The 27,633-nt window shown below is 36.4% G+C and overlaps 1 protein-coding gene and 1 long non-coding RNA gene across 2 annotated transcripts; one reads left to right on the plus strand and one right to left on the minus strand.

The window, feature by feature from the left end:
- Nucleotides 1–3,361: 3,361 nt before the first annotated feature.
- LOC100369987 (uncharacterized) lies at nucleotides 3,362–11,438 on the plus strand. The gene is made up of 3 exons (XR_438543.3): nucleotides 3,362–3,406; nucleotides 3,662–3,830; nucleotides 10,951–11,438. It is a non-coding gene; the product is annotated as an uncharacterized LOC100369987 (long non-coding RNA).
- Nucleotides 11,439–24,811: 13,373 nt separating this feature from the next.
- On the minus strand, nucleotides 24,812–27,082 carry LOC146738042 (uncharacterized). The gene has a single exon (XM_085504694.1). The coding sequence runs from the start codon at nucleotides 27,080–27,082 to the stop codon at nucleotides 24,812–24,814; it is 2,271 nt and encodes a 756-aa protein (XP_085360820.1).
- Nucleotides 27,083–27,633: the final 551 nt, after the last annotated feature.

Below are 27,633 nucleotides of genomic sequence, written 5' to 3' on the forward strand. Positions count from 1 at the left end.
AAATGTATACCGCCTTTAACATGGAGTTAACATTGCAGCGCTGCCCTAACTAAAAGTAGTGTTCTGTTATTCTCGAGTGATTCGATATACCATCATCCTGAATACATAATGATTAACATGTATCCATAAAAACTTGACGTAACTTAAAACAGCATTGTACTAAACAGCTTGGGTAGTTTAACCCGGGAAAATATACTGAAGAAGTACCCCATCTGGTGATTATAAGTCTGTTAAAACTAATCTGTGCTTGATAGTCTGATTCCAGCTTACGTCCTCTGTTCGTGGATATATCCATCGCTGTGCCAAATCCTGATAATTGCTGGATTACAAAATTGACATATTTCTTCAAATGCATTTTAGTTTCATGTTAACATTCATATATTATAGTGTTTTTGCACACAAATAAATAGCAACCGAAATTGTCTGTTATATCGAAATCATGTATACAGCTTCGATGTCAACGTACACATTTCTACTATGAATGTAAACAGGCTTCGATAAATTCTAGAAATCACAAGTAGCGTATTTACAAGTTCCAATATCACGTGATTAGGACTTAGGAGAAAGACGAATACATGTATAATATGAGGAATAGAATAATAAAATAATACAGATCTCGTATGAGCCGAGTCTTTGTATTGTGGAGACAGATTACCATAAATGTATTTATGTATTAATGTGTTTAACACCCGAATATAAACAATCGCTTTTGTCTGTTTTGCATGAGTCATTGACGAAATTATTATGCCACCAGCATCTACTGTTTGTTCTGTTGTCACGTGGCTACAATTTGCGCCATTCTTATTCATTAGTGAGTTGATTATGAATGTTCAAAATTTTGAGTATAATATCCTTTGAGGGGTATACTCATAGTTGTTACCAAAATACCCCAATGGTTATACAATCTGTCGGTCAGTCAATCGGTTGAAGCTTTGCTAAGCACACTTGTGAATAGTTGAATAAATAGCCCTAATTATGTTGGAATTTGAACCTTAACGGTTACAATCTACAATCAATAATTTGTGAATCATTGGTAAATATATCACACATCAGCTAATACCAGAACAATTATTCGTAGCAGCCGATCAATCGATGGAAATGCAATTTAAAGGATGCCATTGACCTTGTAAAAATAGCTCTTTATATGCATACTATTTAAACAACAGCTGTTGCAAATAGTCAAAAAGGCGTAGTAAGGTGACTTTAAAGACGTTGTTAATTTTACAAACTTTCTAAGATCTGACTGTCGAGTTAGCCAAATGTGTGAGATCGCCCGTATTATTTATTACTTGAATATTTTACTACCGTATTTGCCATGGCATGTCCATAAATGACATGGCGGTTTTCGCAACACAATATACACATTATAAAGGCACAAATGCACGGCTTTTAGAATAATAAATAGAATTATTCAAACAGTAAGTTGATAAAAGGTAGTCGAGTGTATTTGAGAGGAAGAATAGCGCATGTCCTATCTCGTAACCCTAAATATTTACATAGTTTCTGTTGCAAAATAAAATGTATTGTTGTATGTACTTGAAATAACATAATAGACACTTACTGCCCATCACAAAAATAGTATTTATTATATTAAATATTATAGTCCACTGTGACTATAACAATTCAGCATTTCTCTTAGCCACCGAAAATAAATATTTATGATGCATGATCTCAAACCATCAAGCAGATGAATCGTAGAGGTCAGTGTCCAGTTTGTCAAACAACCGCCCTGCGTCACCAATTAGAGAGAGACAGAGTTAACGTTATCTTAAATTGAAATATATTACAGTGCTCGAACTTATCAGTGGATCAGCTGACGACGCCATGGAAATCCGTAACGAATTGTTAACCTATTAGTTTGAGGTGAACTGTGTGTGTTCTCGTTAATTTTATGTATATCGCTAACACTAGCTATCGTGATGACATAAATGATCTAATAATGGGTAATAGTTATGTGGCCTCTCTACAGAATCACAACTACGCAAATAGAAATTGATTATATTAGCCGCAGATTGTTATGAATCGCAGTTATATGTATAAATCATTTCAATATACATGTTCTGCTGATTTTGTGGTGGAGTTGCGGTATATGTTCGGTCATATGATCACGATAAAACATAAATTATATACATATTTGATAGTAATGTGTAGCACTAGGAGCTGGCATGTTGTTTTGGTCTGTATACTAATTACTGGTCGTTAAATTCAATGTGTTAATCTCCTAGTTATCGCACAGTCAAACATGATATCTGAATTCACATATACAACAATCTGAGTAGGTTTAAAAACGGGCATGTTAGCTGTTTCATAACCAAATAACGAATGCTTCCCCATTTTGTTTTTAAAAAGGTAAAAGCGTGAAGCCCGGGTTGGTCTACTGGCAGTAATCTCTGCACATATTCCTTAAAAATGGACACGCTAACGTCTATGCAATCTACCACAGTTTCAGTGTTACAATCAGCGAATAGCAATCAGACGTAGCTGATCAACTCAAACAATATATTCATACAGTTCCAGTTTTTTCTAATTTTATTTCAGTGTGATCTCATTTCCTATTTATGGGGTGGTATCTGCCTTTGAACATGCGTTTTAATTTTACGTATTTTTTCCGTTCAGAATGAAATAGCTAAAACAAACAAAAGCGTATTTTTTAAGCTGTTGGGTGAGTGCCAAACTCGAGTTGTCCAAGACTATATATTTATGCGAACTGAAAATTGGATCATGTGATCGAGTGAGTAATAACAACGATAACCCACTCGTGAAATTAAATAGTTGTCGATTTAGAATGGCCATTCTCAGTGGATTACGGCGCTTTCCCTTTTCACACGAGTTCAGAATGGTTGAAAGCATTCCGACTTATCTTATTTGATTGAATGTTCAAAAATAATACGCACAAAAAATGGCTTTTCAAAATGCAGCTGGTCCTCAAATGTAACACCCCGTTATTTTTTTTACAAAATTCTTACAACTTTTTTAAAATGCGGAATGATACTGGTGCGCTTTTTCTAGTCGATTTAAACACTAAGGTGCTGCATACAATCATGTAAAGAAGATAGCTTAAAGTGTCTATTGGGATGCATGGACACGGAATCATTTGAGCCTGTGTGTTTATCTGTAGAAATCAGAGTTGTCCGCCTACCAAATTCAACTGTGCCATCTGTTTTCATAAGAGCTTATTGACGCAAACAGTTTAACAGTATCCCTGAAACGATTCCCCTGTGACAGGGTGGCATTTGTGGTGGAATAATAAATCTCTGAAAGCACCTTATCATATATGCAAGGGCCTGATTGCATTTTAATGAGCATGCTGTCTTTGTCCGGGAGTATAAATACACCTAGCTAGGGAGACCAGTTCAAAGTCTATTTGCAGCCGACGAAGAGAAAACTTGAAATCATTCTTAGTGAGGTGGGTATTATTGTTGTATAGGCGATATTATATTAAATTTGCACGTTATATGGATTGGTCATAAGAACGTAAAATGTAGTATATTTCTATATTATATAGTAAAAACTGAGCTGGATAGTTAATTCATTTATTTAGTTTAGAATATTTGCGGTTATTCAGCTGAATTATGTGCAATTGTTAATAATATACCATATTTAGACAACATTTTAATTACATATAATTACTTCAAAGTAATGTTACTTCTTTTATATTCAGGACAGTCTTAAATAATACAGACACAGATAAAATGAATCATATAAAAGTTGGTGCTGCTGTCTTTGTGACGCTCGTCTTGCTGAGTACAATTACAGAAGCTACACTTCACTTCTCGGGTAAAGGGAGCCAGATGTGGTCTGCAGGAAAGAGGGATCGCCTGGATGATTATGTGAGTACATCAAGCTTTTCGTAGACAGTTGATGTTTTTGTGGTTATTGGAATTTCGTTCGAACATTGGTCCGGTACTATTGGTTCTTGTAGTTTCTGCAATTATGGTCAACTCGTATGCTAGCCTAAGTGGGTTATTTAGTAGTATGTTCAATTATTTTGCAATTGTGTTTTGCAATTATCATAGTAGCGTGAAGTAGCATTAAATTGTATACATCTTCTTACGACCTTATTATAATTTCAAAGAAATAAATATGTATAACCATAGTCCCGAAAGCAAAGTATCATGAAGACGCGAACATTAATTAATCAGCGTTTTCCGCTATGTATATTTTATAGTTAACAACAAAATCTTTAGAATAGAAATTAAACAATAGGTTGTGTCTAATAATGTATATTAAAGGAAATTACACTACGATCTACAACAAAGAAATCTGCACTACAAATAGGCGGGCACGTTTTTATTCGTAGATCATTTATGAATTCAGGAAGGTGTGTATTGATGTTCGAGTGCTATTTCGTGTAAGATTTCGGAAATGTTAAGAAATTAAAATAATGACGGTGTATGTGGATTTGCACCTGTTTCAGCCTCTTTCTCGCACACATGACTAACGTAGTGCGTGACATTAAGTACAATATGTATCGGCATACTCGTGTTAAAAGGGATATGTGTATTATTGATTCGTACACATAATAAAGCCAGCTGTGTCACTTGGTGCATATTTTGAACATGAAGCTAGTCAATATACGTATTTTATTAAAATCCGTACTGATCACTGCCAGTTCAATCTTGACATCCTCTTTAAAACCTGCACTGATCATTGCCGCATCAATCTTGAAATGAATGAACAGCTAAAGATGGCAAAGCCGATAAACTCATAAATAAAGTGAACAGCCAGATGCACATCACATCGAATTTGGTATTAGGTGATCTGAGATGACTATATAATAAACTGGTACCATAATATATAAGGTAAATAAACCCTTTCACAGTGATCAACAACTATGATGAGAAGGGAATACATAAATCTAGGCAGCTGTACGTGAAGCTTCAGTTGTCATATTTGTTCGGCCACACAAAACTGTACAGCCGGTTGAAAAGCCCAGCTATATTCGACGCCGATAGAGAAGAGATTTGCTATTAAATTACTCCCCATGCACCACATCCCTTCGCATTTGTAAACGAAATAAATGTACTTGCTTCCTGTGCCGTTTCAAAGAATAATTCAGCCACGTTATTCTATATATATTTTTGCAGCTCGAAAGTGTTTTTGACGTTTTCGTCATTACGTAAGCATATAGATAGCATATATGAATACACACATTCAAGAAAAGTATACACAACTTGATACTGTCATTACATATGTCGTCACGAAACTATAGCAGTTCGCGAAACGTATTGAAATGATATCGTGATTGGCTTGAAGACAAACTGTATTTTGACATCCGATTGATGAATGTATGCGACTTATGAAAATATCATCTATAACCTTGATTTGACATGAAACACTAAACATCTGCTTGTCGGCAACTGGCGATTATACAATGCAGACATTTTGTATAATTTTGCTATTGGCGTTATGGGGTTAACTTATTGTTTATCGCAGCACGTTGCGGGTAACGCGATATCTCTCGAAGTCCGCTCGTTGATCGCCGCTTTAAACTGCTCAAGTGGAACTATTTTCCCAATAAACAGTGAATTTGCATACCGTATCAAACTTTAATATCTTTTTAAAAGGCAATGTGTCTTGTACGCTATTTAACCTAATATAGAGAACCCTTGAGCAAACGGCTAATTTCCATCACAAACACGATACTTTGATTCATATCAAAAATAACTAGACTTAATGATCAAAGCATTTTGTTCGAATGACGCTCTTCCGGCGCTATGTTATGGATCATTATTTTGAAATCAACCGTCTATTTCAACAAATTAACTAGTATGTTCTGTGCAGATAAACTGCACCTGTGGGGGAATCGTAACATTTATAAATCGTTAACCAGGCAATAAAACAAGCCTTTATCATAAATAACTAACAATTCCCTAGAGATTTTCTTGCATAAATACCTAGTACTCAATGGAACACTTCAAGACAACACATGGGTGAACAATATCATCTGCGATCCAGCGTCGTTAGATTCCTGTGTTCACGTTTGGTACACGGGGCACAAAATGCTGTATGCATGTGTACTATAATGAAAGGCCTGTGGTATTCGTTTGATTATTTGTTTCATTCAAAAGGTGGTACGTTGATTTAATACCGATAAGCAAAAATGTTATTTTAGTATAGTACATTCTTTTTATATAGTTAGAAATTACCTTCATCGATACAACAAATTGGAAAACATGTAATGGTGGTCATAGTCTAACAAGTTTGGTTATCAAGACTAACCACAAGTATAAGTCAGGACAAGTTGTCATTGTGTATCATCATCATGACTAGAATATGAGTTTACACATCGAGATGTTCAGCATATATAGATAGTTTGGAGCATGTAAGCCTGCTAAGGCAGAATTATGAGTTAGCCTATTAAGTAAAGCAGTCAATAGGTTAACATGTAAGATTGTCACATGGACTAACATGTTGGAACATGCCGTCATGGGTTAACATGAGATAACGTAACATGAGATAACGTAACATCGTGGGATAACATACGAGTTGATGCAGAAACATTGGTTAACACATCAGATAACGCAGCCACATGGGTTGACATACGTGATTATGCAGCTACACATGATTTCGTCCATATATTTAAAAATAAAGAAAAATATCATATACTATCATTTAATACATTTTGCTATGTTTTATTTTTACTTATTATTTTTAGATTTTTTTGGATTAGTACAAACTCATTGCGGACATCTTGTATCACTGCTGAGTCCAGTGATCCGTGATGATCCCTGACGGTTTTCTGTTCCCGGTTTTCTATTTCTATAATTCTCACGAGAATAGTATATTAATACAGGGTGTGATATTTCCCAAATTACGTTAATTACCAAGCAAGAACACAAACGACCCCATATGTGTATGTACATATGTATATTAAACTAGTCTTTATATTCCTAGGTCTAGAAAGCCAAGGATTATACTAGCAATTGAGACGTTACACGAAGATAGTGTCCGCGTCATCAAAATTATTTATCCTACATGAATATGTATTATAGTGATATGAAATCAAACATATATATATATATATATATATATATATATATATATATATATATATATATATATATACCAGAAAATACGCCGCCTTAATTTGGTCAGTTAAATGGAGACATGAAGACGACAATTTGATTATATGCGTAAAAAATAAAAGCACTGATGTTTGATTTATGATCACAAGGCCGAGCTGCTATAATACGTGACTGGTATATAAATAGCGATGTACTTATACTTTCTGATGTGTTATTTCAAACTGCCATAATTGCGCACACAACAATAATGATAATTTGATCTAATGGGACAAACCACCCCTCCTCCAATAATAACGCAAATACTCATTTCTTAAATGTAAATTGCAAATGCGATGGGTTCGGAAGATAAAAATGCCAGAAAGGCATAGCAGCACCCTGCACGGCTTTCATATATATTATTAAATATTAGTTTTTTTTTGAGTGTTTAACTACCACTGTAAACACATCAAATACAATAAAACATACATTTATACAACTACTATGTGAACAGAATTTATAATCCTAAATATCACTATAATGTGTACTCGGTTCGTTACTCCTTCGTTTTTCCCAATACTCTTTCATCCGTGAGGTGAGTGTCCGAGCGCAGTTGAATGATTGTGTGACGAGCGTGACGTACGTCTGAAGCCCAGTCGTCGTCCTAGATTACCTAATTAGTCTCTACGGTGTACATGACAGTATGTTCTTTGGTCAAAAAAGCGACGCTTTTTTGTACCAGCAAAGGTTAATATGGTACTACCAGAGAAAAATCACAATAATAACACGGATCACATTATAATAGAAACAGAATAATATTGACAAACAATTATAACTATTCTTGTTTCAATATATGTGTAGTACTTGTTTTCTTAAGTAGAATTATTATTTCCAACTGTATGTAACCAGTGTGGATTACTGAACAACCTATACGTCACACGTGTCTTATACAAGCAGTTGCAGATGATATACGCCGAAGGCTAATTTATAACAATCTATGAATTCTTGGGGGTACTGTGAGTTCTGTCGACAAAAACTCGATTTTTGTGAAAGAAGTGTGAAATAACTTAATAAAAAAACACGGATGGTGATTCTTATTTAAATCCAACCATATTAATTGACGAAAGTAACGTGAGTAGAAGCACGTTCTACAGCTGCCGAACTAAATTTCAACATGTCTTCAAATTATGTCTAACTGCTGTGCAAGTTGTTAGTGACTGCGTCTACAAACATTTAATCGCCTTCAGATTTGAAGTATAATCTTTAGCAGCAACAACATTTCAGCAGCTGTCAACTAAAATCATCACATGGAGTTTGGTTTGGTGCACATTGTCTGGAGTAAACCTACTTTTAAATAAAAGTAAGACAGGTGTTTCAACATTGATTGTTGTATTCACCCGGCGACATTTCCTGGAAGGATGATACACGGTATAATTGTTTGAAATGTGTTATTTCCGTATGTGTCATTCGTTGGCATGTTTTGATTTCCTGTAGATTTAGCTTCTCTCACGAAATACGCAACTGCATTGTTGGTGTCCCGCGTTATAGTTGACACTGGAATCACTTGAAATTCATGTGAACTACATGAGTTAGGCAATGTGTTTTGAGCTTAATACTAGTATATGTTCAAACATGTTTGTTATTTATTTTCTAAATGTAACGATGTAATACAACATACAATTCACTAATGCATTCAATGAAATGGCGAATATTCTGCTCTGATTCACTACTGTTTTGGCAAAGTAAATCATGAGCACTGCTGTCTTCTATTTATATCCATAATTCATAACTTCCATCGCGGTATAAGAAATTTCTATTACAAGCATATGAGATAAGTAGTGATTCTTTGAATACTTCTAACCCTCCTGTAAATACTAACAAAGTGCACGTCACGTTCGTAAAAACGTAAACGGTTTACGCTGCCTCAATCACGCCACATTAAATCAACGTACGCGTGAGTCCAAAAACAACGATCGATCGCAGACGAAATATGTCTCTGGATGAACACAAAAAGTTAGAAGTACTGCAATGTGGCATTAACTCGTCTCCTGTTGATCGTACAAAACTGTACTTATTTATTTATTTATTATTATTATTTATTTGAATTATTTATAATAATAAATGTTAAGTAACGAATTGTGTTCTTTGAAGTGCAGTTATGAGTTGTATCTTGTAAGGTGTATTTTCGATTTCTATCATGTAATGTGCAGTTACAAGTCGTATCCTGTGTGGTGCAGTTACGAGTTGTATTCTGTAAAGTGGAGTTACAAGTTGTATCATGTGAGTTGCAGTTACCAGTTGTATCCTGTATGGTGCAGATACCAGTTGTATCCCGAGAGGTTCAGTAACGAGTTGTAGCCTTTGAAGTGCCTTTATGAGTTGTATCTTGTAATGTGTCATTACAAGCTGTATCCTGTGAAGTGCAGTTATGATTTGTATAAAGTAATGTGCAGTTACAAGTAGTATCCTGTAAGGTTCAGTAAAGAGTTGTAGCCTTTGAAGTGCCTTTATGAGTTGTATCTTGTAAGGTGTCATTACAAGCTGTATCCTGTGAAGTGCAGTTATGAGTTGTATCCAGTAATGTGCAGTTACAAGTTGAATTCTGTAAGATGCAATTACGAGTTGTTCCCTGTGAAATATATTTACGTGTTGTATCATGTAATGTGCAGTAACGAGTTGCGTCCTTTGAGTTGCAGTTACAAGTTGTATCCTGTAACGTGTAGATAAGAGTTGTATCCTGTAATGTGCAGTTAAAAGTTGTATCATGTGATGTGCAGTTACGGGCTGTATCCTGTAAAATACATTTAAGAGTTGTATTATGTAATGTGCAGTTAAACGTTGTACCATGTGATGTCTAGTTACGGGTTGTATCCTGTAAAATGCATCTAAGATTTGTATCATGTAATGTGCAGTTACAAGTTGTATTATGTGAGGTACAGTTACGAGTTGTATTATGTGAGGTACAGTTACGAGTTGTATCCTGTAAGGTGCAGTTATATATTGTATCCTGTAAGGTGCAGTTATATATTGTATCCTGTAATGAGATTTTATGAGTTGTATCCTGCAATGTGCAGTTACAAGTTGTATCCTGTATAGTGCAGTTACGAGGTATATGCTGTTAGGTGCAGTTATGAGTCGTATTCTGAGTTGCATTTAAAAGCTGCGTCTTGTGAGGTACAGTTACGACTTGTATCCAGTAAGATGCATTTACGTATTGTATCTTGTGAGGTACAGTTACAAATTGTATAATGTGAAGTTCAGTTACAAGTTGTATCCTGCAATTATGAGTAGTAGACTGTAAGGTGTGGTTACGTGTCGTATCCTGTACGACCTGGTTGTGAGTTGATTGCTGGAGGTGTTATTACTTGTCCCATCGTTTAGGCAGTCGCGAGTCGTTTCAGGTATATATATTTTGGTTACGGATCATATCCTGCCAAGTGCGGCTACCTCTACTTCACACAAGATGATGTCGTTTTAAGTGTCAGTGTCGACGTCCTATAATCTTTCCGAGATAGTGTTTACACTTTATATAATATAAGAATACTAGTATACGATACAGGAATGCAGACACCGTCACATCCAGTATATGTATTAGAATACAGGAGTAGATGAGAGGACATTTCCATGGCAAGTTCAGTGTATAGACTTGCGGCTATGTTGTGCCGGACGGTTTGATCCGATGTGACATGTTAGTGGCTTATAATGATAAGCTAAAACAGATTATTGGCATTGATAGTGAATGGTGAGATTGTCTGTATGAAACAGTTTAAGTGATGATGGATAAGGTGGTAATGTGAAAAGTCTAATTATCTTTAGTCAATTTAGATAAGCGTTGCATCCACGGGTTGTAAAAACTATAAATATTATCTTACAGTGATGGCAGCTGAAAAGTATTTGATACACGTGTAAAGCCGCTTAAGATCATTCTTTATTTTATCTTTCTTAGGTATCTATATCGGACTTAATTGAAGTCGCAAACAATTTGCGTGAAGACGTGGAAAAACTAATGGACTTGTTGCAAGCCAAGGCCGAAGAAGAACTGAAAACGAGGCAGTAGCAACCATGAATCTAGTTTAAGACAATCATTATTTCACATGGAAAAGCTATATTTCTGTCTGTCAGTTAATTATTAAAGATATGTTCTGTGCATTGAAGCACATGGGACGCCCTATAGAAACTCAAATGATAAACACCATATTTTGATCACAGTGTGTTTGCACATGCGTCGTCAACTATTACATCGCAATTTCAAATTGTGCACCTGCAACTTATTTGCATTTACATTATTTTGTTAGTTTATTTTGCATTCACAAATATTCTTTATCCATGTTTGGGTAACATGTATCTCTGGCATTATAGTTGTTGCGCCACATACGGCGAACAATGTATATCTATATGTAAAATACAAATAAAGGAAATACCTATTGTACACTAGTGGTCGTTCTTGTATTCTTGATTTATAGTATATGTTGCGATGCGTGTGAAATTTGTGTATGTGGCAGCAATATAAAAGGTATATACAGTTGACGGTGCGTCCAACTGTTAATACGTTTATTATTATATGAATTGTGAGAAGTTCGGAGAAATTGAACGCCAGATACAAAGAAGATCAATGTTGAGTCGTTGTGCTGCAAACGAAACCGATGACGCTTTAAAAAAAACTTTCTTATTACAAATAATGGAAACCTGATATATTTCATCTGCGCCAAAGCTTTGAAATTGTATTTCTTACAATAATTCAGCAGTATTGTGTGCTTTCTAATACATCACTTTTATAACATAAAATTTGTTTCTTCCATATTTCATGCTATTTTGTAATTTTTTAATAACGTTGTATTATTGTTATCATTATTAGGTGACCGCCCCATGTTCGGAAATCCCTATGTTCTGAACTCTCCTTGTTCGTAATCCTTATGTTCCGAAATCCAATGTAAATGGTTTCTGTATTGAGTGTTCTGACACTCAAGACAGTGGGGAGGTATAGCGAACGTTGCATATACATCTCATGTTACTATTGACAAACGTGTCTTCTTTGTACAATTGGGTCACGGTGTATTTTTTTTCGACATTTGTTATCAAATTGACGAGGTCATTAGAGGTCCGTAGGGACGAGCGCTACTGGGTCTTCATGATGGTCCCGGATGTGTCACAGTGTGATAATCCCACGCGACAGACATTCAAATACTATCTATGTTTCAGATACGTTGTACTTCTATTTACTATAAATCCTACCAACGGAAACTCCGCATATTAGGTCTTTGTGACTTTGTGACTAATGTCTCAGATTTATACACAATATGCGTGTAGAAGGTAGAAGATGTAGAAACGATTGATTGAGTGCGGGAGTGGGTGACTATGACTGAGCATGTGAGTCTGTGATTGAGAAAGTAAGTATAAATGAGTGAGTGATTACACCCTCTGTACCATTGGTGGACGGACGCTTCGGCCGCGGACGTTTCGGCCAAGGATTTCGATCAGGGCGGACGTTTCGGCCCGTGGCTCTTTTCTGTAAAATAAAGGGTCTTCATTATTTGAAATTCTGTAAATATTTACAGATATATTTAATACATAGTCTATTACGTGATATGGGCATTTAGTTGTTTACAGAAATATTTAATACATAGTCTATTACGTGATGTCGGCATAAAGTTGTTTACAGAAATATTAAAACACACTAGTCGTCTATTTCGTGATTTCAGCGTACATTTGTTTAGTTTTTTTACAGAAATACTTAATACATATTCTATTACGTGATGTCGACATACATTTCTTATATGAATATTTAATACATATTCTATTACGTGATGTCGGCATACAGTTGTTTACAGAAATATTTTATACATAGTCACGCTGTGGCAAAGATCATCTTACCATTGAACTCTACTCAGGCCGAAACGTATGCCCTGGTCAAAACCCTTGGCCGAAACGTCCGCGGCCGAAATGTCCGGCATTCGTACCAGTATAGTACTTATATCCGATGAGCGCAGCCTCAGACTAACAAACAACTGATGAGTCATGTGGGTCTGAGTGAGTTGCCTTTTTTATATATATACTAGATATGAAATTGGTTTTGCAAACAAACAAGACAATGCACAAGTCGACGCGGCGTTTTTGCTGCGTTGTACTGACCAGATTCCTGGCTCACAATGGAAACATTAAAAAGCCTATACCGCCTTTTGTGTCATTTGTGCCACTGTTTTTGAGGCCGACACGGATACTATAACGCCATGACGACCGGTTTTATTTCCAATTCAAAGGCGAGGGTCCGACTGGGTTTGATGTCTTTGTTGGTGTTTTTATAATGCTTTCTATTCAACTTGTCAGGTTTTATTTTAGCCCAATAGGATGACTGCCAAAAAAAGAAACCTGGCAAATAGAAAGCTCGATGAAAACATCAACAAAGACATGAACCCAGTCGGACCCTAGCCTCTGCCAGAGCTCGGAGGGGTGGTCAATGTACCAGATTAGGAATGGCGGACACAGGATTTTTTTAATTATAAAACCCTGGTCTGTTCTGTCGTTTTTGCAAACATCTTGGAGCGGCGGCGTTTATTATTACTGGGGGGGGGGGGGTGATTCCCAATTTTCAACACGGACTTAGTTTCTTTTGGCGTTAAATCTTTCAAAAGTATACGCTGCCGCTATAAGAAGTTTTTTTACGTAATGAAGAGAACGGACAAATGAAATAAATGAAACAAAGTTTGTATTAGACAAAAGTGCAGTATACATGGCTGTTCACAAAAGAATAAAATACTAGTATTCCAGGTGTCCAGAGAACCAACTTATGATTACAAAAGAAATAATGTATTTGGCGTGTCGCTATAAGCATGATTCAATCAGCTAAAACATGATAAATAAAAAAATAATCGCTTTTCAATCGTTACAGCGAGCAAGCTGTAAGGTCAGGTCGAAGCGTAATCGCTGCCCTGAGCCGAAAATAGATAGCAGGGGCGGATACAGGATTGTTTGGAGGGTCCAAACTTTAAAATCACCAGACTAAGTTAATGATTTTTTTATATTATACAAAAACAAATTGAATATTTTTTTCAACGGGGGAGGGGGGGTCGGACCCCAAGGACGCCGTACATCCGCCACTGGATAGCGCAACATGAGCAGAAAAAGGACACAACTTACAAAAATTTGATGTTATATTAACTATGATTCTGCTGGTTTTACATGTTCATTTCGTATGCTGAAAAAATCAAAGAGGTGTGGAGAACTGTCTTCTTGACCACAATTTCCAAGTAAGTAGACGGTTCGGCAATTGATGATGATGTAACCTGAAAGCGCAAGCGGACGAAACTGGTGTTTGCCGCTAACTATGTTCTGCGTTTTATACTTTCACTCCTATTTTTACAGAGCGACAGTTTGACATGATTCCGCAGCATCCCTCATAATTCCTCAAATATAACCAGTGCCGCTTCCTCAATACCAATCTCCCTCAAAACCCCTGTTGCATGTTTATCTGAGAATACAATAGCCGTTTCAGATTGTGGTCCAGTAATTAATAAATGATTGCGGCCAGGACTGTATTTAAATCGGTCTTTAATAGTAAAAAAATACATATAAAACATAATACGTAGTAAGCGTTTTGTTAGGATAAAACGGTTGGATACAATTAGTATTGTTTAAGCCGTGCTGATTTGATTACAATGGCGCGCCAAAAAAAAGTGGACAAGAATGAAAACTGATATTTATCATGAAATCTAACTTAACATTAACTTAACATACAAAGCATGGTTAATAACAAAAATTTTCCATTTGTTACAATTTATTTTACCCTAGAAGACTTGGTGGCAAGCAAGTTGGTTCGGCTGCGCCTATTTTTTTATTGTTCGGGCTCACTAATTTTTACTGTTTTCTAGAATCGCATCCTCGTTTTCGTGTGTGGAATCCTCGAGATCTCGAGATTTCTGTATCAGCTGTGGAGAAAATCTGGAAATCTATGTATCAAGGTCAACTAGTAAAAAAAACTTTGATTTTCTATTACTATTTCTCAATCAGCTAACGAAAAATCGATAAATTTGTTTGGAAAAATTTCTACATGAAAAAAAAAGTTTTATTTCGGGAATTTTTAGTTACAATGAAGTATGAAGAGTTTTCGTTGGGAGCCTATTGCCTATTGCTTAACTGTGTAAATAGAAGTACATGTACAACGTATCCGAAACATAGGTGTATTGTGTGAATGTCAATGTACGTGGGAATATCACACTGTGATACATCTGGGACCATCCGGAAATCCCCGTAGCGCTCATCCCCACTGACCTCTAATGCCAATTTGATAACAAATCGTGCAATGCGGTCACCAAATGGCGCTTATTCACGAGAAATTTGCAACGTTCGCTATACTTCCCCGCTGTTTCGGGTGCCGGAACACTCAATACAGGAACAATTTATATTGTATTTCGGAACAGAGGGATTTTGGAACATAGAGATTTCGGAACATAGGGATTTCGGAATATAGGGATTTCGGAAGATAGGGCTTGAATCCATTATTATTGCTATGCTATGCAACTTAACTTGTATTGTCCTTTGTGTCTGTAATATTTTTATCGTTCCAGCTTCAAAGTCATCATTGAGATTTGTTTGGATGAATGACATGTTACGACACCCGTTGCCGAACGCCGTTTCCAACAGAAAACGAAGTAAAGTAGAATTTCCTTCACGAAATACTAATAACTGGGTACGGCACCAAACAATTAAAATGCGAATAACATAACACGGCAGACCCCAGTCAACCAACTTCCCAAACAAGGGCCAATATATTCGTTTTGAGACAATATTGGAATTAATTTTATGGGAGTAATGTACCTTCGTCAAGTGGACTGAGGGTAAAGACCTTCCCAATCGGTGTTATTAACAAAATACCACAATATCATCTTCCATTTATTTATTTGAAAAAAAAGTGAATCGTGTTGGTATTTATAACAGTAACGGGGCATAACAAAACCTTCTTCACCATGAGGACGTGAACAACGACAACTAGGGGAAATGATAAATACTAAAACGTATTGACATCCTGAAAATACTGCATTTAGTACTGAATTGTGACACGTGATATATTAATGGGAATGAAATGGACGACAATATTCAGTGGGCTTATTATTCACTCGTCCGTTACAGTGTAACATTAGCCATGACACGCCGAGTTGTAGGACAAACAGAACATTATTTATTGTAAAGTGTGAAAATAATGAGTTTACTCCCGACTTGTTCTCGGCATCCACAAGTATAACCATGACACAGAGTCACACACAGTTGAGGCCATGGCAAGAACAATGGTCATAGTCCTATTGACAGTTTTGTAAACATGCATTATATATAGTTTATCACTTCAACTCTGTAGACTATGACCTAAACAACGATTGTTCTGTTACGACAAGTTCAGCACAGTATAGTAAATCACGACGAGTCATAATTGCAGCCAGCACAAGCAGTGCGTTTGTGTGATGGTATCAAGGTAATACGCACGCGCCTTGCTGTCTGCCCTACATTCGTTCCGGGTGCCCGGGAAGTTTTACAACCCTGATAGCAGTGCCGGATAAGATAATAATATAGTCGCCTCAGCCTAGGTTTTATCACTCGCGAGAGCTGTGTATTATTGGTGTAACTGTTTTCAATAAACACTTTCAGGTTATAAAGTTCAGCTGCAACGTTTTGGCTTCAACGGTTCTGATATATTCTTTTCTTTCTTTCTGTAACAAATTTAAATAATATATGCCATTCCAAATTACATCGTTTTGCAAAAATCTGTTTTTCACCGTTGCACGATATTGAAATAAAATATTTCATTTTCATAAAAAGATAAATTTGTTCTAGAACATGATTTGTCTACCACTTTTAATTCGCATGTAACCTCCTACAAACATGACACATTTAAAACTATACCTGTTTTGTAAACAAAACAATTACACGACCTATACAATAATGAACAGTTAACTGAAGGCAACGACACATTCCACATTCCCTCTATCCCGGTCTGAAAACGGTCATAGTATTAGGTGTGAATTGGCCTCCTTCCTTGGCAAAGGCGTGTTGCGAGTATGGGCAAAGCTGTGTCATACAATCAATACACAGTCGGTTACTATTTTTAACATCGTCGGTTCTATGTGTGTTTTTTTTTACAACTTAGTTGTTTATTGAAGAATTCGAGCTTTTCACATAATCTTTTGATCTAGATATATGTGTAAGATCATATTTTAGTAGTTCTTTAATTCATCTATTTTACCAGCAGCGACACATTTTTGCAACAAATTTTCTTACCTATACCCAGAAATTTTTCGTGTTTGATTTTTGGAGTGATTGGAATGAACTCTATTTTATTTTCCTTTCTTCTCGGCGCGAAACCAATATTTTTCTTCTATATTGACATTTTATGATAGAAACGTATCATTAAAAATTGGTGGGCTGATTTGTTATTTGTCACACCGAATTTTATTAATGTTAAATTGGGCGATTTTTACGGATGCTCTTTTCGATCGTAAATGCAAATGGCAACGTTTTGAAATGATAATGTGTGCTATTCAGTGCTAACAAATCATTTATATACAAAAATTTAAGCATTGTTTTATACTTTTGCATCCAATAAAGTTGTTGTATAGTTTACTTGCATTTTTATGGACCCCAAGAATCAGAAATATCACATTTTTTTTCGATCGACCACGTTAACATGAACGAAGACATTTTGACGTGTTTAGTGATGTCATCATGTTGATACACGCCATTTTTCCCTATTAAAACTAGAAGATGAACATAATTCCCGATATTAATCTTAACATGACAGGAACTGGATGTTTATGAGTTGGTAGGCTGGTTTTGATGCGTATCATTAATTTCTTAATAGACCAAATGTTTTTATTTAAATTGTATTGCATCTGCGGTAAATGCCGGACAAATGAGTTCCGAATAGTGTAAATCTTGATTTGAATATGCTAGCATTTTCAGACTACTTTTCCATATTCAGTATTTGAAATGTGTCGAACTGTCAAGTTTCGAATAAATTATACAATAGTTTAACATTAATTTATATCATATATGCCAACTTTAGCTGGCCTAATAGCGGCGGGTTCAACTTAAACCATATTCACCCACTTAATAACCTCACCGTGGTATTCCATCATAGTAAATTACAGCCAATCGTGTTTCGAACAGCGCATACACTTTATTCAAGATTCCAGAATTCAAAGCTCCTTTGAGTTTCTGCGTTGGTATTCTAAGTACGTTTATTAAAGACGCAATCACACAGTTGTTTTGGGCACTTAGTTATTGGCAAACATATCTAATGAAAAGTATTATTCTCTCGACTTATTTTGAATATGAAATTTATATTAAGGAATATACTAGTATGCGCCAATCATCAGTCATCCAATGATGGATCCTTGTGTATTGACTTTGAATACGCCAGACAGCAAAATCTAACCTATCACGATCCTCGCTAAGACGGGCATGTTGCCATTGAATTTCTTGAAAAGTTGCTTGAAGTGGGAGTTTTCCCGCCTTTTGAATTTTGCTTCTGCATCTCGTTACTCAACGAAACCACTCTAGCTCCTTATACCCAACTTAGCATACACCAGTTAATTAAATGTCGGACAATTGATATACAACAATTCAGAATTAACAATGTAACAATAATGGATAAAACTACGTAAACGGTACATCGATAAATTACACACAACGGGTAAATGAGCCTGACTATATAGAATACGATTGAACGTCAGTTATCACGGCGAAACAGCCAAATAAATACAACTGCCAAATGAAACAAGTTATTTGCCACCGAATATTCGAGAACTTGAATATACCATATTGTATATATATTCATATAATAATATATTTAGTTGTAGGAAAACGGTTTTAGGTTTGGCTGTCAGATACCACGGATTAAAGAACAAAATGGCATGTCTCCAACGTCAGAGATTTCTAAGTAACCAGGTAATGTCCGTGTGACTGAGATACATAATAATTCTTGCTCGGCAACGATAATTCTGTGGACCAATTTTCGTCAGTTAAACACATACAAGTTGAAGTTGCCGGTTATAGATAGAACTCTCAGGCTGTTGTTCTTATTTTGATTTTCATGGTCGGCTGTTTTGTTGTAGTTGTTGGTAATTAATAAAAGCTAAGTTGTCACAAAATATATATTTTACGATTTGTAGTACTTCTCAGATAGAACCTATGTTGAGAATGACAACGCGACTTATGGATCAGAGATTGGGACGTCAATAGTGATTGCGCCCTCAAACGTATTTTCTGCAAATCATAACACTAACACAATTAACTATTCTTCATTTTGGTTTGAACGCGAAGCAGCTCTGTTCTTATCAGCGATTATTTCCACACTAGGAGAGTAACTGGTGCATTCTCCATATTAAATTAAAGTGTATCAATTCAAAAATACTATGGAAATATTAATCAGTGTAACTCTTTGACAGTACCGTATTGGCGTTTTCTGGCATTCTAAATCTTGCCGTTGCGAATTCCAAGGTGGAATTTCCATTTTCGTCAAGAATACCACAATAATAAGTGGGGATATTCTGTGGATACAAATTAGGTTAAATTATAGTTACGTCATCAGCACTATGCCAGTATGAACTGTTTACTTGTCACCGGAGGAATCCAAATATGCAAATGATATATTCCAGGTGTATGGTGCGCTATTAGAGCCAGAATTGAAAAACACCAACAAATAAAACAATAAATGAAATAGATAGATAAATAAATAAATAAATAAATAAATAAATAAATAAATAAATAAATAAATAAATAAATAAATAAATAAATAAATAAATAAATAAATAAATAAATAAATAAATAAATAAATAAATAAATAAATAAATAAATAAATAAATAAATAAATAAATAAAAGAATAAAAGAATAAATAAATAATAGAATTGATAAATAAATATAGAATACGTAGATAAATATTATAATAAAACCGTAAAAGAATAAATAGAAACGTAAAACAATAATTAAAAGAAAAAAAAAAGAATAAAAATTGTTTGCTCCCGCAATCGGACAACCAGTAACATTTATGTGTATGGTCACAAATAAAAAGTAATATGAAATAACAATTCCACTTCTCAATCAACATCAAATTATTTTGTTTACAGATGACAAGATGCAATAGATTTACTCCGGTTTGTAACAGGGACACAAGCAATTATGCACAATAGACAATCTGGATGGAAATTAATTCAAGTACAGAAACATCACCAATACTTGTAATGCCACTTTACTTATGCCATCAACACATTTTGTATATGAAGACTTTAAGGATAACATATTTGAATATGTTCCACTAGGATTGGGACATTTTTGTATGGCTTAATACATTAAGTTGGTGCTTCAGGGGATGCTCGGCAACAAGTGGATTGGCCGATGGTACGGGTTGATTCTAACAATAATTGATATACGTGCTTTTTTACTCCCAAATCCTTGAAAAATCTATAAATAATCGGTATAAACCAGCAACCCTTTCAGTGGGAGTATACTGTAGAATAGGTTTTTTTGTTTTCTCCATGAAATAGTATATAAAATAAATCTGACTATTGTTGTTGTAAACAGTTTATTACACAGACAGCAGTCTAATAAAGAAGCAAAGTGAAACAACAGTTGTAAACCTGCTTTCAGGAATCTTTCACACATGACTATGCCATGAAATATTCATTCAAATCTGGCAGATATTTATTACATTTTTGCTCATGTTTTCATACCAAGTCATGGATGTAATTCATATGGCAAATACATACACTCCTAGGTAGTTTGTATTTCAAGTAACTATTCTACTAGTCACTATTTTTGTTTCAGAAAACATTCTTTTTGTGAATTCATTCATGAATATTTTGTTTACTAGGTTCTGACTCAACCTGGAAATATTGACAAATTTGTATTGACACATTCTTTGTTGTCCTTTCTTGGAGTGCATTACTATAGCATAGATTATAGACAGATAATCAGATTTACATACATGCAATTGTATTTTAATACCAGTTGGAGAGCGCCCTCTATGGCTGGTGCATTCTTGTTTAATTGTGGCTTAGAGGGGGGCAGCAACATTGATCCACCTCTTTTGAATTACACCGTCGACTTGCCGGCTTGCAGTTTGTTTCTTCTACAATTTTAGTCGTATTATCGACATTGTTAAGGCAAGTTCTGGTTTACCTGGGGTTATCGTTCCGCCGTTGAGGTTTCAGGCACTCTTTCACACGTCTGTTTAAGTCATCATGAAGCCTTAAGTTTTAATTTTGGGTCATTCTTTTGTGACGCGATTGATTACGTCCATGTCAAGTGGACGCAACGCACGCGCTTTGCCGCTTTCGTTCAAATTTGAGTAATTCGGCAGAAATAAAACTACATGGTGTCGGAGGGCGTACGGTGGAAAAGATACGGCGTTTCAATTTACACGTCGTTCAGGATTTAAACCCAGACGTGGTTATTTTACAGTTGGGTACAAATGATGTAGCATCACTTTCTGCATTCAATGTAGGGTCACGTTTAATAGCTCAGCGCAAGTCGTGCGCCCTCTAGTGTCAGAATGATCTGAACTTTCAGGTAGGGCACAGCAGAGGACACCGTTCATCCTTGCAAAATTCATTCGCGTTGTTATTGTCATGGCGTCGATAAAACTGGTAATCCTATCTGAGAATGATGTTCCCGGCGCACGTTTCAAAAGGAAGTCTGTTGAAGAACACACTAATGTACAGTTGAGGCGATGGTTAGAGTGCAGAGGGTTGAAAAAGTCCGGAAATCGATCTGTTCTTATACAGAGGTAACATTATTAATAATCGATTAAAATATTCTGTCAAGTTTTCTGTCAATGTTTTGTGTTTTGCGTCATTCTGTGATGATATTTTTTTATTCAGAATGTTAGTAACATGTTGTCAAAATTGTTTTATGTCATTATTCTAAAAATGAACGTTTAATTTAGCGACAAGGTCGACTAATAACGGCTACTGCTAGTACTGCGTTCTGACGTTTGTGTTCGGCCGTATTTTCATTTTAGTAATGATATTTCTTGATACCAAGTGGCTTTTTATGTGCATTGATTGCAGCCATTGCAGGAACGATATCCATTTGCACTGAATCTATTTACTGACGTCAATACTTGCTGTTAATAATATGAAGAATGGCCCACAAAAATTCATGGTTAACTTTTTTTTACTACCACAATATTTTCCCGCCAAAAATTGTGTTTAAAAATTCTTGCATTAAATAAACTTTCTTGAATTTCTCATTTCATTTTGGTCATGAACAGAGTAGAAATGTTCATTGTAAACAGGTATTAATGGGTAGATTTGAAATGAATTTCTGTTGTGAAAAGTGACCAAAGTTGACAGTGGGAGTGATAGAATAATAATAACTAAATAGCTTGTGGGGGGGGGTCCTTCGTTATTTTTAGCTTGAAAACGCTAGGTTGTTATCAAATTATTTGTTTACTTTCCTGCCTTGAGTTTAGTTATTATAAAATGCAGTACACTGATAAATAGCAAGTATTGACTGGTGAAAAAAATGCCTGACCCAAACTCCAATGTTTTTACCTGCCATTCAAGTTGGCATTGTTGGGCAAGTTTCTGTATTTTTATCATGTGTTTGTGCTTTTATCATTGCATATTGAAATAGCCAAATTTATATAACAAAAAATTGCCACTATACTATTGAGTTAATCAGAGGGCACAGTATTAAGATAAAAATACAAATAAAGCAGCTAAATAAAATACGATAAATCTGCATTTTCAATAACTAATTAACTTATTTAAAAATAAAAATAAACTGATTTTTGTTCAGGTGTAAAGATTGTATATCAAGTGGGAAGCATGATTTGATTGACGTTAGTGTAGACAATGGTAAATGGTATGAGAAAAAAGCAGGTGAATTTAACCAAGATGATGTGCAGTCAAAGGCAACTATTTTACCAATACTTGGGTGGAAAGACTTTAGTCAGAGTGATCGTCCATCACTTTTTAATTATGGTAATGTTTACCACTGGTTAGTTGAATCCATGCCAGTACTGCCAACTTGTGGTGATGAAGAAAGTGATGATGACAATAATAATTCAGTCATCACTGAAAAATCCCTACGACGTGGACAGCAGTATTTAAAATCAGGCTGTGTCAGTGTGGGGTATAGGATCTTTTACCGAATCAGATAACAAGTCAGTTACTTCGAGTTGACTACTTTATTCCGTGGTCTAAACACTACTGCCTCGTGTTAGCCTTGACTCACACATGTGACAAGTTTACATTCTGGCGGGCAATCTCAAGTTACATTAACGTGATAGGCTATAAACTACAGTGACGTAATGTAAGATAAAGAATATCATACGGTATCCCCAAATATGTTAATCACATAAATCTGTTTCCAACATTCTCCCGGCGGCGACAGTATCAATAGATATACGTATATAATGATATAGATAAATAACGAATTCGAATAAAGTTATAACATAGAACGAATAACACGCAAAGTAACGAGTAAGTAAATATCGAATATAGAATAAAGAAATCACTTGGATATCGAAATAATATAGATTAAAACTACTAATATAATAATGTTCGTTATATAGTCCAACACAACACATCGTAAAGTTCACACATTGTTCAAGTCTTGTATTTTACAGCGGGCTATAGCTGCTGCATTTCGCGTTGATCTTCGTAGAGTAGTGCCACGCTGATTATGTGTTACGTCCATGTGAGTTTCATTATTGAGAACTTCGGTAGGCGTGATGTTTATCTTATCCTTCAAAGCATGAAAGACGAATCGAATAAGCCTGGAACCTATTAATGCTGCCATAAGTTCAAGGCGCGGTAAAGTCATTTCTTTGAGTGGCGCAACACGTGTCTTAGAAATAACTAACGAGGTCTGTCGATCTTGACGTAGATACACGGCAGCACCGTATGCTTTAGGGCTAGCATCAACAAACACATGGAGTTCGTGGACATCGGTAGACTTAGTGTGATCAGCGAAGTATTTCCTGTTTATTGTAATGTCCGTACTGGCTACAACATCTGATATTATCTCCTCTCATTTGTTTGTTTGTATATCGTCAAGCGGTTCATCCCACTCAAGGTTTTCCTTCCAGAGATGTTGAATAAATATCTTAGCTTTTATGAGCACTGGTCACAGGTGTCAGGTGTCCCAATGGGTCAAACAAACTTGAGACGACTTTAGTAACATAGCGTTTAGTGACTCTGTGGTCCGGATTATGTCCAGTGAGTTTCCTGATAGCAAGTACATCGGAGTCAGTTTGCCAGTGAATAGAGGATACCAACGTTGGTGTTCATTTCTAGGGCGTTGTCTTTTTCAGCAAGTGCGCGTATTTCTTTACAGTTTGATGACCAAGAGCGGAGATTGAAACCAGATGATCTCATCAGGGCGTTAGCATCATGATAGTATTTCTCCGCTTCTGTTACGTTTTCAGTCCCAGAAACAACGTTATCTACGTAGATATTATCTTTCAGATCAGCGGAAGTAGGAATCGTATTGTTGGCTTCTAAGTGAGTTTTCAATACCGCATTCAAAATAAATGGTGAACAAACTGCCCCGAAAAGTACCGATTTAAATTGAAACACACGGAATGTACTTTCAGGGTTGGTAGGGTCCGTTAACCACAAGAATTTCGTGAATTCGCGATCCTCTTCATGTAAGCGCACATTAAGAAAGGCCTTCTCGATATCGCTGAAGATCGCAATGTCATTAATCCGGAACTGGAGCAAAATGGCTGTTAAACTGTTCAATAGCGGAGGCCCAGTTTGTAGACAATCATTTAAGCTGGGATAATCGTTTGACTGTCTACAGCTACAGTCGTAAACTACACGTATCGGCGTTGTAGTTGAATCCTTTTTAACCGGGCGATGAGGTAGATAATGACCACATTAGCATCATCGTCCACCACTTCTTCAATAAAATCACGTGCCAATTGATCGTTGATTATTTTGTCGTATGTTTGCAGTAAATCTGGTGTTAAACTACGTACCATGGAGCGGGTACGTTTATCGCTAATTCGATAATTTGTTGGCAGTGGTGCGTGGTCCGATTTCCACGGTAGTTTGGCGATATATTTCCCATCCTCACTTCGTAAATGCGTATCACGGTACGATTCAAAATCATTTTCTTTAAGGCATTTCCCACTTGCGTCATTCTTAATACCGATTGTCTTCAGTTCCCAATAATTCTGAAGTTTCGTTTCTTCCTCTCGTGTAGTTGTAGCAATATGCAAAATAGTAGTATTGATATTTGAACTTTTCTTACCAGATGGTCCCGAAAGCAAATATCCAAACTTAGACCAAACAGCTGTAGGTCCCGGTCCCCTGATGACGTGGTCTTCGATAAAATCCCAATAATAATCAGCTCCAATTAACACAGAAATATGGAATGAATCAGCTTTAGAGACCGGGTGCGCCAGTTTCAGTCCACGTAAATGAGGCAAGTTTACGAGCGAGTGTGTTATCAGATTCGACAGAGGCGCACATATTTCAGGAACTATAAAAGCGCTAATGGTGAGAACTCCAAAGAGAATTTGGATTTGAAAAGTTCCCACATCAAATGATCTGACATTCGAGTCAGTGTCTCCAAACGTTGCAAGTTGTATCATCTCTGAAGCGACGGGTTTCACATTCAGTTTCTCGGCGGTTTCTCGGGTGACAAATGACCGGGTTGCGCCTTCATCAAAAAGTATAGTCGCGTTTATTATGTCTGTATTCACGGAAATAGTTGCTACGGCAGTTTTTAATAAGACTGGCTCAGCGCGCGGAACATCTTTCGTCTTTGCGAAGTTCACGTGAGTCGGAGTAGGAGGTTGATTTTGTACAGCAGCGGGTTGGGTTTTGCCTGGTGTCCAATTGTTGGTAGTGCAAAGCGAAGTATGGTGTTTACGTGAACATAGTAAACATCTACCCCTCGATCGACATTCAGAAACGCGATGCTTCCCAAGGCAATTGAAACAAAGACCATCACGTTTGACTGTTTCAAGTCGTTTGTTTTTATCCGTAACTACAATGCAATCGTTATGGTAATGCGGTCCTTTGCAGTAGGCACAATTTCTCGGTTTACTCGGGCGCTGTGATTGACGCGTGAATGGCTTAACGTTTGTCTTGGTACTCGTGTAGTATGCGGCAGTGGTGCTTACAAGTGGAAATTCGTCCTGGCTTTCGTAGATCGCGTACCCGGCTTGTATTGCTACGATTTCTTTTAACAAAGCTTTGCCTAGGTCGGGAAGTGTCCATTCATTATCGCCATGGTCCCGTGCCATCTGTTTCCGAACGTTCTCAGGAAGTTTTTCCATAATGAGTGGCGTAAGCAAATCACCATAGGAGTTCTCCGTTTTCCCTAACGCTTCCAGTCCGCGTATGCTAGTCTCTAAATTGTCGTAAAAGGTACGAAGACTATCTCGGATATTTATCGGTTTTGGTAACTCGCACAATGACTTCATATACGCAGAGGTAATTTTGTGTTCTTGGCCGTATCGTTTACCTAAAAGCTCGAGTGCATGCGTATAATTATCATTACTTAACTGTAATCCTTCAATTGGCAGTGCGGCGTCACCGGACAGTTTGGCGCGAAGATATTGGAACTTCTGAACCGCACCAAGGTGTATATTGTTGTCCACAGCGGCGATAAAGGCGTCTTCAAAACTCTTCCATTTCATAACATCGCCGCTGAACATCGGAAGTTCGAGTTTCGGTAGGTTAACGGATGAAGAATTTGATGTCACGGCAACATGTTCTTGAGTATTTCGTTGGCGGGCGATATCTGGCGTATTTCTCTCGATGAATCTGCAAATTTGGAATTTCTTGGCAAATATATCGTCGGTATAATCTTCAGTTTCAGCTATGACTGCATGTATTTCGCTTCTATCTGCTTTATTGGCAATCAGGGCGTCGAGTCCCTTTATCGTGTCAAACTTTTCAAGAATTCGTTCTTTTAGCATGATGAGTTCTTCGAACTGATTGGGGTTTCCGGCGTTGAACGTAGTCATAATATTTTGAGCTCGGGCGAGCAGTGTCGTCATCCTTCCGCGATGAGCAGTCCGTGCATCCATCGTAATTGTCTGCTGAATAACTTGTTCTTCTGAATCGGTCATCCTGGTCTCGGCACCAAAGAATGTGGGGTATAGGATCTTTTACCGAATCAGATAACAAGTCAGTTACTTCGAGTTGAAATACACGACTACTTTATTCCGTGGTCTAAACACTACTGCCTCGTGTTAGCCTTGACTCACACATGTGACAAGTTTACACTCTGGCGGGCAATCTCAAGTTACATTAACGTGATAGGCTATAAACTACAGTGACGTAATTATTATTATTATTATGGTTTTATTTCAGACATAGTCCATATATAAAGAAAAAGATACAAACAAATATGTAATAAAATAAAATGACAAACCATACAGATTTGAAAACTATACTAAACTCAGTAGACTACTTTTGTCCAATGCTGCACTAAGGTAGACTTCCATTTCACATCACTATTGAGCAAGGCACACACAAGTGTATTGTTTGATGTTCGTAATCGATCCATAAAAGCATAAATTAGCTTTCTATATAAACTGGTAAATGTGTTTGTGCGGTTTTCAACGAACATAGTGCTTGCGCTACAGTCACGGGCGTACCCCAACAGTTTACGGAAAGC

This window comes from Saccoglossus kowalevskii, chromosome 10, assembly GCF_978046115.1.
Source record: "Saccoglossus kowalevskii chromosome 10, keSacKowa6.1, whole genome shotgun sequence".
NCBI lineage: Eukaryota > Metazoa > Hemichordata > Enteropneusta > Harrimaniidae > Saccoglossus > Saccoglossus kowalevskii.

Excerpts from the sequence above, each read along its gene's own strand:
- LOC146738042 (XM_085504694.1), bottom strand. The coding sequence starts at position 27,082 with ATGACCGATTCAGAAGAACAAGTTATTCAGCAGACAATTACGATGGAT.